At 39.2% G+C, this 9,590-nt stretch overlaps 1 protein-coding gene across 13 annotated transcripts in view; it reads right to left on the bottom strand.

Moving 5' to 3' along the window:
- The window catches only part of szt2 (SZT2 subunit of KICSTOR complex), a 190,187-nt gene that overhangs the window by 15,250 nt on the left and 165,347 nt on the right, over nucleotides 1-9,590 (bottom strand). For 10 of the 13 annotated variants that reach the window (XM_007578194.2, XM_016664138.1, XM_016664140.1 and 7 more), the window contains 4 exons: nucleotides 6,798-6,863; nucleotides 3,439-3,652; nucleotides 2,382-2,559; nucleotides 2,155-2,277 (listed from right to left, as the gene is read on the bottom strand). In XM_007578194.2, the coding sequence (XP_007578256.1) occupies nucleotides 2,155-2,277; nucleotides 2,382-2,559; nucleotides 3,439-3,652; nucleotides 6,798-6,863 (581 nt within the window). The remainder of the gene's footprint in view (nucleotides 1-2,154; nucleotides 2,278-2,381; nucleotides 2,560-3,438; nucleotides 3,653-6,797; nucleotides 6,864-9,590) is intronic. The other 3 variants (XM_007578198.2, XM_007578199.2, XM_007578197.2) reach the window with 1 other exon arrangement.

Raw genomic sequence — 9,590 nt, 5'->3', positions numbered from 1 at the left:
AATGCAATGTTGTGTTAATTCAGTTATAGTCTAAACAGAGGAGCCAGCAGTTTATCTTTAGGAAATAAATAAATTAGACCATAACATGCTGTTACGGTCACCGACCTCTAGGGGCTCTCTATCTCAGAGAGCCCTGTGTTTTTCTGTTTCGTTCTGCCTGACTGCTGCAGGTGAAATGTGTTGGGGCTCGTCAGCTGCCCTATATAAGCAGCAAGCTGGAGATGCCAGATCCCTCCTTTTGTTTGATCTGTGATCCTGTGTGGGATCTGATTTTGTGTGGGAACTGAGCTTGCTGTGAGCATCTTTGTGAACAATTGTTCAAGAAGTGTTTTTGTTCAGAGGTGGAAGCTGGTAGGGGTTCTCTGCCATTTTTGTTGTAACCTGTTTTCTCCTGTTTTTGGTTAGTAAGGGAGTTTAGGTTTTGTATTTTCTTTTAGTTCTTCTTTAGCAAGTGGTTGTTTTATTTTATAGCTATAAGGGGGTGTTTTGTTTATTATTTTGGCCTTGGAGACCCTGAAGCATTAAGCTCCCCTGTGTTTTTTTAATGTCTCCTGTAGATGTTGTTTTATCAGGATTGTAAAATAAATTATACTTTTTTTTTACTCATCAACTGTTCGGATTACTTTTTCGTTTTATGTTAAAAGCCCAGTGCCAGAATTTACTTTAGGAATTTTAGGGTGGAGTTGTAACACATGCGCAGTCCGCTGCACAACCAATGCGTACACATCTCCGCTGCTGTAAAGAATTAAACTTAACTCACCCTGCAGTTTTAACAAATGGAGCTGGAAGAGATTACCCTGCCACGCCCAGAAGGAGAGCGGCGCTCAAAAGTGCAGCAGAAATGGACATGGACATCTGTCCATTTCGGGGAAGTGAAAGCACGCAAAAAAATCCTCGTAAAAGCACACACCGGACCACGCATAGGGTTAAAAAATTGCAGAGTTCAATTGATCGGTTTGGATCAGACAGATCCAACTGACTGATGAACTAGTGCAGATCTCTCTGCAGATGTGACCAGGAGGAATTTGAGAGACTGTCCGTTCAGACCACAGCAAGTGAAGTGATGGTAATTTAAGTGGAGTCTTTAATTTAATTTATTATAAGTTATTGGGGCCACAGTCAGTGGTTTGTGTCACAGAGAAAAAGTTAGATACATTTATCTGCTTTATGTGTGAAGGAATCTGGGTTCATGGCTCAACTGGGTGAATATTGACTAAACCGCAAAACAAACGCAGCTAAATAGCCGATGTTGATGTGATTATAATTTGACAGGTAAAAATAGAACATGACTGATTTTTTTAATGTTGGTTGAAATGACTGATAAAAAAGTCAGCGTGACCTCTGATACACACATGCACACGCACACACACACACACCATACATACATATATACATTGTTAAGAAAATAAATTTAAAATATGCTAGTTTTAAAACTTAACATGTCTTGATTGAAATAACCTAAATATAGTTTTTGGACTAATCTTTGTGTTACCTGTAGCTACAGCAGATTGCTAAGATCTTCTGATCTGCCTTTTGTCTGTGTGGGAACCAATCAGGAGAAGTTCCAGCTTCACACCGATATGTGAAAAGCCACAAAAACAGGATGAGTTCAGGCCAGTGGAGGAGAAGCTCTGCTTCCACTTCGCTTAGATAAAGCTGACAACTGATGTTTGATCTTGAAAACAAATTGCAGGGAGTTTCTAACTTTAAAGAGGGTTGAGACAGCTCCTGGGTGGATGAGCAAAGATACGCCTTATTTGAATAAATTAAAGAGAAGAATACGCTTTTACTATAAAAATTTGTGCATGTGAGGAACAAACCAGATTTGCTTTTGCAACTCTCCAAAGAGGTCTTTGCTTTTTGTTTGTCGTTTCCATCTTTTGTCCTTTTCTCTCTCTCAGGTAAATTCATGTGTTGTTTGTGCTTTGAGTTTTGTGATGTGCTCTTGTGGTGACAGCATCCATCTGTCTGTCTTGAATAAATGCTGATTATTGCGACGCTGATATCTCTGTGTGATCTCAGTCTTTGCGCACAGCATTTTCTGAATCCGGGCATAAGAGAGGATTTAACGAGTCAAAAAGTTTTAAAAAGGGTTAATAAGCTTTAAAAATTTTCTCTCATAATAACATATACTGTTCTATTGCTCATTATTACCTTAGCAAATGCCTCTCCCCATCTGACTGCTCCTCAAATGGAACAGCATTGTGGCACACTACCAGAGACACGTCAAAGTCGTCATGGTGGTGGAGGCCCTCCAGGTCCTTGTAGGAGCCCGAACTGCGTGGGAAGCAAAACCACAAGAACAGACAGAATGTTTCATTAAAATTGGTCAAACATCAACAGAGTCGGTTTATTTAGGGTTTACTGGGATGTGTTTTGACCTGTTCCACAGAGCCACCAGTGCATATTCATGGAGGTCAGCCATTCCTTTCTTGTTGTCAGTAGCAACTGCAGTCTTTGACATGCGGAGAGGCTTCATGCCGTAAGAGCTGGTGTGGTCAGTGATATAGTTGTAGAGCTGGTGAGCTGTTATTATTCCCGTGGAGACTGAAAAGCTTCCTTTACAGAAATACAAAAAAATATGTAAGATATTTACGTTGTTTCATTTTAATCAAAGCCTTAACGTTTGGGGAATGCAACATGAAGCAAACATATTCACTACCTCCACAAAGGTTCAGAGACTCGAAAGAATGGGAGGGTTTAAATAATAACTAACATTTTTTAAGAACTTTTCCAATTGTTATGGCTATTAGATATTAAAAGAAGTCATTCATATTTTTGATTTCAGTGTCATTCTGACAGAACTGTAGATTCAGTCAGAAATCAAATGGCTTACATCATCCACTTTACTGTGGCCATTATCAACTTTTTTGTTTTCTAGCCCTCCTTCCAACACACTGCCTGTCTTGAAGATGCCAGTGTGAAGAAAATGATCAGTGTATGGCGTTTCCTGACATGGACTATTATTGTACCATTATCATTGCGATTTTTTTTTTTATTGTGACGGAAATATGATTTCTGTAGATAAAAATTAAGTTTCAACAACGTTTGCAAAATGATGAAAAACGAATTGAAATTATTAGCTTTGTGTCTTTGCTTTTAATTTCTTTGTTATTTGTTGGATTGGGACCAACAGCTGTATGTAGATTTATTACTCAAAAATATTTTTGGCAAATAAAACTGAAATAGTGTCTCATCAAAAAATTCTCACATAAGATTTTTAATGATCTCATCTAAGTCCACTATAAAATTGTCCTTTGGAAAGATAGCTTTCCTTCTTCACTTTTACCTGAAATAATGAACTTCACAAAATCCCACATCAAAATTACGTGGAATTTGGTGTAGATAATTGAAAGATAAAGCAATTTATTTTTTCTGAAAGCCCTACCATTTACAGTGGATGTTCATCTGTATTAGAAGCAGCAAGAAATGCATCACCTTGAAAGATGTGATTGCGGCCAAACTTGGGAATATCTGGGTAATGGCAGATGAAGTCATCAAGAAAGTCCGTAAGCTGGTAGCCCTGGCGAAGTGTCATGTGGCATCCAACCAAGTACTGGTGAGCCACACGCAGGTGAAAGTCATAGCTGAAGGAGTGGACGTGCATCAGGTCCCGCACCTTATCACACTCCTCAGTGAAGAGCATGGACAGCTGCAACAGAAGGGTGAACACAGCTGTAAGACAAAGGAGGCCACAGAAAGACTTACAGCATTCTTCCTGCTAAATAAGGTACTTCCACTCCAAAATCAAATGAGATTTTGATACTGACCCAGTGTTTTTCTTTCTTCAGCTTGTTGATCTGTATTTTAATCATGCAAATTGACTAAACTATTCAAAAATCCTAGAATTCACACAGTATTTTCTATTTTTATGTGTGTACATCATTTCTGAAAAATAGATGAGGCATCGTACTAAAATTGGTATTCCTTAGTCTACTATGGGGAAATCTTTCTGCCATAATTCGAGAGCACACATTTTCAGTTTGACAGCAGGACTTTCAAATGTCTTTCTTCTCAAAACTTATTAGGCTTGAACTCCAATTCCTCTATAGTCTAGCAGAATATGGAAAAATATAGTCTTTCCATAGTTTATATCTTTCAGTAGCTTTTACTGAAGCAGCTACTCTTGCTTCAGTAAAATTGGCTATTCTATCGACAGACATGTACTATATTGTATTGCCAAAAGCATTTGTTCACCTATTCAAATGATTGGAATCAGATGTTCCAATCCCTTTCATGGCCACAGGTGTATAAAATGAAACACCTAGGCATGCAGACTGTTTTTATAAACATTTGTGAAACAATGGGTCGCTCTCAGGAGCTCAGTGAATTCCAGTGTGGAAATGTGATAGGATGCTACCTGTGCAACAAATCCAGTCGTGGAATTTCCTCGCTCCTAAATATTCCAGTTTCAACTGTCAGCTGGGTTTTCTAAGAAAACAGAAATGTTTGGTAATGACAGCCACTCAGCCATGAATCGGTAGGCCACATAAACTAACAGAGCGGGGTCAGCATAGTGCAAAGAGGTCAACAACTGCAGAGTCGGTCACTACTGACCTCCAAACTTCATGTGGCCTTCAGATTAGCTCAGGAGCAGTGCACAGAGAGCTTCATGGAATGGGTTTCCATGGTGGAGCAGCTGCATCCAAACCATACATCACCAAGTGAAATGCAAAGCGTTGGATGCAGTGGTGGAAAGCTGCTGCCACTGGACTTTAGAGTGGTGGAGGCGTGTTCTCTGGAGTGACAAATCGCGCTTCTCCATCTGGCAATCTGCATTGTGCCAAGTGTAAAATCTGGCACAATGCAAACTTTACATTGCATTGCCAGATGCTTAGCCCCTTAGTTCCAGTGAAAGGAACTCTGAATGCTTCAGCATACCAAGACATTTTGGACAATTCCACGCTCCCAACTTTGTGGGAACAGTTTGGATCTGACCCTTTCCTCTTCCACCATGACTGTGCACCAGAGCACAAACCGAGATCCATAAAGTCTGGTGTGGATGAACGTGACTGGCCTGCACAGATTCCTGACCTCAACCAAATAGAACACCTTTGGGATGAATTAGAGCAGAAACTGAGAGCCAGGCCTTCTTCTCCAACATCAGTACATGACCTCACAAATGCACTTCTGGAAGAATGGTCAAAAATCCTCATAAAATCTCCTAAACCTTGTTTACAGCCTTCCCAGAAGAGCTGAAGCTGTTCTAGCTGCAAAGGGTGGACCAATGTCATATTGAACCATATGGATTAGGGATGGGATGTCACTTAAACTCATATGAGAGTCAAGGCAGGTGAGCGAATACTTTTGGCAAGTATTGTATGTACAATGACTTGTACATGTACACAAAACGCTGTCTGGGCTTTTAAATACTCTGTATAAGTTTTCATAACTAAATTAGGAGCAACAGGCCATGTCCTGTCAGCTGTGCACAGTGGAAGTATATTAACAATCATAATAAAGAGAAGCTGTAATCATTGAGGTCACAGGAGAAGGAAAAGATAGAAAGCAATATGATCAAAACAGAATAAAAACATTAATCATTAATTATAGGCAAGCATAAACAAGGTTACATACCTTCTACCTGTAAACATAAAACATAGATCTTACAACAGAGATTGCAGAAATGTCAGACATATATTTTGATCACAACATGAAGAAACATAAATATGCCTATAATGTTTATTGCTGAAAAAATGGTTTCAAATGTTATGCAGAGGTGAACCTTCAATAAGACGACAGGGAATCCTGGAGAGGTCCAAGTATTTGATTTGAAGACTTCACAAATATCATCGAGGATGATCCAAATAAACTAAATATGCTGAATGTAAAGACATTGGGAGTTTTTGATGTATTTATTTCTAGGCTTGATGGCTTGAATGGCTTTTATTTGACAGTTGTCAGACAGGAAAGCAGGTTGTGATAAAGGGTAAACATATCGCCAAGGTCATGGGGCTGGGACTCACATTTGTGAAAGCCGCGTGTTGATGTGTTTTCTATAGCCAAACTCGTGAAAATAAATTGATCTTTGGTTCTACCTCTCATCTTCTCATCAATTCATTTGTAGGACTTAAAATCATATCAGGCTCCAACCTTATTAAAAGGGGACTATAAAAACAGAATCAAAAGTCACTTAAAAGCTTTAAATCAAACACATTACCACTTGGAAAAAAGCATTTAAACAAGATGTGGAACAGTCCCAAGGTAAGCTCATTTTTAGGGACAGATCAAGAGCAGAATGACCTGTTAAGCAAAAAAAATAAAAATAAAGAGATTCTTAGCTCTGGTCACTTGTCCCAAAGCCTTTGATCAAACTCCAACCTGACAAAGCCGTAAGGAAAGTATGAAAAGTGTTTTGTTTTTTTTTTTTTTTGTTTATGTTTTTACAGGAATGAGACAGACTTGGAAAGAATGCACAATGACAATTAGCTGAAACACCCAACACAGCCAAACCAACAAGCATGGAGGCAGAAGCCTGTCAAAAGTCAAGCAAGAATATGAAATCACAGAGATCTGGCTCACATTTGAATTTTAAAAAATTTTGAGATTTCAGGACTTTGCTTTTCCTAGTTATTGAAAGTATTTATTACCCTTGCTTATCTACAGTCCAAAATCATGGTTACTGTTACCGACATTGGCTGGGCAAAACACTCAAATTAATCCGTTTGTAGATATAAAGAGACAGACAGTAGATTTGCAAAGAAAGAGATCAAGACTGATGTAGCAAGCAGATTGGCGAACAGGGGTGAAGCCTGATTGTAGTGAGACACCCCTTCTTAAGAGTAGCAGGAACATACCGCACAGTCACATATTGGTGAGGCATCTGGAAACGGCTTGCAACGAAGTTTGTTGAGGTGGGTGCCCTGATGGAGAGATGAGATGAGGTGGGATTTGGGACACATAAAGATACAGACAGATGAATGAAGAGGAAGACTGATGAAGTTTCAAAGACACAATGGAGGTGGGGTTACTGTTCTCCTGGCAACTGCTGAACCCAAACTTGTCAACTGGATCCATCACTACAGAAAACCCATCTCCCCTGCTCTAGAGCCCCATAGCAGTGTGGTTTCCTCCACTATCTGAGGCTTTGCATTACACATAGTAAGGTATGGCTTGGATGCAGATGCTTGTCTTTGAAAAAGCTATTCCATGATGCTGTATACATACTGTTCTTGAAGTTAATCTGAAGGCAACATGAAGTTTGCAGGTCTGCAGCTGCTGACTGCATATAAAAGTTGATTTGCCACAACCCATTCACAACGTTGGTTAGAAACAATGTATCAGCAAGAAAACTACATCAGAAGAGTGAAAAGGCAGAAAAAAGCTGAGAAATAAAGAAAGGCCACAATTTTATTTAGCTAAATAGATCAGAGCCAGCTAAGCCTCCATGGGGCCCTAAGCAAAATTTGGTTTTGGGGCCCTCTGTTTTTGCCAATAATGTGGATTGCTGCAATCATAGTCAGATGATTAGATCATTTGCATACCTTCTATAAACTTATAACATCTCTGACTGTGCTGTTTAGTATGCACTTAAGATGGAATACATACACATATTCATATTGTTGACACACTTTGATTAAATTAATTTATCTTAGGCATAATTCCAATAGCTAAAATTTACATTTATACTAGGTAATTCTTTCTCGCCTGACAATGTGGACCAGTACTGGGCTGATTTTGTGCCTTAAAATAATTTTAGCAGTGCTCCTGGAGAGGCTTCTCATGGCGCATTTGTGAAAATGATGTTTGTTTTAGCCACATCATGCTCAGCAGCAAACAACATATCACCAACTACAACTTTGAGTACCTTATGCCAATGTAGTAGCCATGTAGCCTGATGTAAAAACATTTTGCTAAACAATGTTAAAGGTTGAGAAGTTTTAATTGTTATCAAACACGCCTTTTTGAAGCCAAAAAAATCTCAGAAATAAATAGAGCCAATCATGAGAATCAACTCATTTAAAGTTAAAACTCAGTTTCACACAAATACAAAGACGTTAGTATAAAAGTTTGGTTGTTGAACTGGACCATTCAAAGTCACAACCCTTTCAAGCTAGTTTTCTATTAGCAGCTCTACAAATCTTTTTGATAAAGCGCCCTGCATAAGCAGCTTCAGGGCCTTGGGCTGAAACTGGCCCTGAAACTGATCAATGACTTCATTTTATAGCAGCGGTCTCAAATGCAGACCTTGAGGCTCGGTATCCTGCCTTTTAACTGTGTCTCTGCTTCAGCACACTTGACTCCAATGCTAGATATCGGCTTAACTCCTGCATACATGCATGCTAGTGAGGCAGTTTCACCATTAAATTCAAATCTGTTGGTCAAGAGACACAGCTAAAAGATGCAGGGCGCTGGTCCTCGAGGACCCTTTTGATCCTTTGACAGTTTTTTCCATTTGAAAGTTGTTCTAGATACTCAGCTTTTGTAGTTACTTTTATATTCTAAACACTCAATGATTCATCAACTTGAAGTAAATGTGGAAACAAATGCTGGATATGAAAACGAGACAACCTTATTATTGATTCAAAATATTTAAGAGAGAAACGTCTCAACACCGGTACCAAGGAGAAAGAAACAGCAGGCTGCAGCAGCCATAACAAGCACTTCAACAAGAATCTAGGAGGGAAAACTCAACTTTAAACACCAAGTAGAGGTGTGATGCAACATCTGAACAGTTTCCTCCTAAAGTCGCTCAGGAGCGAGAAAATGCCCCAAAGTTACTGACTGCCAGTGATGGGGCACTGAAAAGGATTATACTGTTTTGTATTTGGAAAACGATCAAAGTACTTTTCCCATCACATGGTGTCTGACATGTCTGAGAAAACACTGACAACTATGAATGAACATCCAGCAGTTGAAAATATGGTCATTCATGCAGGAGCTCTTGATGTTGCCAAGCAGAAGGTTAAATATTTTGATGATTCAGTAACCAAAATTAGAAACCTCAAAGTCAATGTGTTTTCAAGTGGACCACTACTGACGGCTTGATGTGGAAATTAGAGCTATAGCAGATTGTCTATCATTAATGAATGATTTAGAAAAAGATGCATTGCTGTCCCAACTTTGATCATCTCAGAATCTTGTCGCTGCATAGCCATCTCTTCAAAATAAGTCTGGAATAAAACTGTTCACATGAGCCATTTCTACACTGTAAATCAGAAACAGGGAGCCTCTGCCAAAAACAGGACAAAGGTCAATTTGTTCACAAGGTCACCTCCACAAGTCACTCAGATCTGACAGCTTTACTCTTTTCCTCTGAGACCATCAGTCCCAAGTGAATTGCATGTACTAGTATCACGCTTGACCAAATCCAGAAGATCCAAAAGCTCTTTAGAGTACATTCAGTTATTCACCCATTCACACTCATATTCTCATGTCTTGATTACAAGACCAGTGGCCTCACGTATAAAGCATGTGTACCCCACAAAAAATGTGCGGCCATACTATACCCACAAGTCGGCATGTATAAAAATAAACTTTGCATCAAAGTTTGCATAAATATACCACACTTTTCCCCTGAAAATATGCGACAGCCACGCAAACTTTTTCTTTGAACAATAAACTACAAAGCATCAAAACTCACCTAAATA

Source organism: Poecilia formosa, unplaced genomic scaffold (genome assembly GCF_000485575.1).
Source record: "Poecilia formosa unplaced genomic scaffold, Poecilia_formosa-5.1.2 Scaffold470, whole genome shotgun sequence".
Classification (NCBI taxonomy): domain Eukaryota; kingdom Metazoa; phylum Chordata; class Actinopteri; order Cyprinodontiformes; family Poeciliidae; genus Poecilia; species Poecilia formosa.
This window is presented reverse-complemented; position numbering and strand designations above follow the sequence as displayed.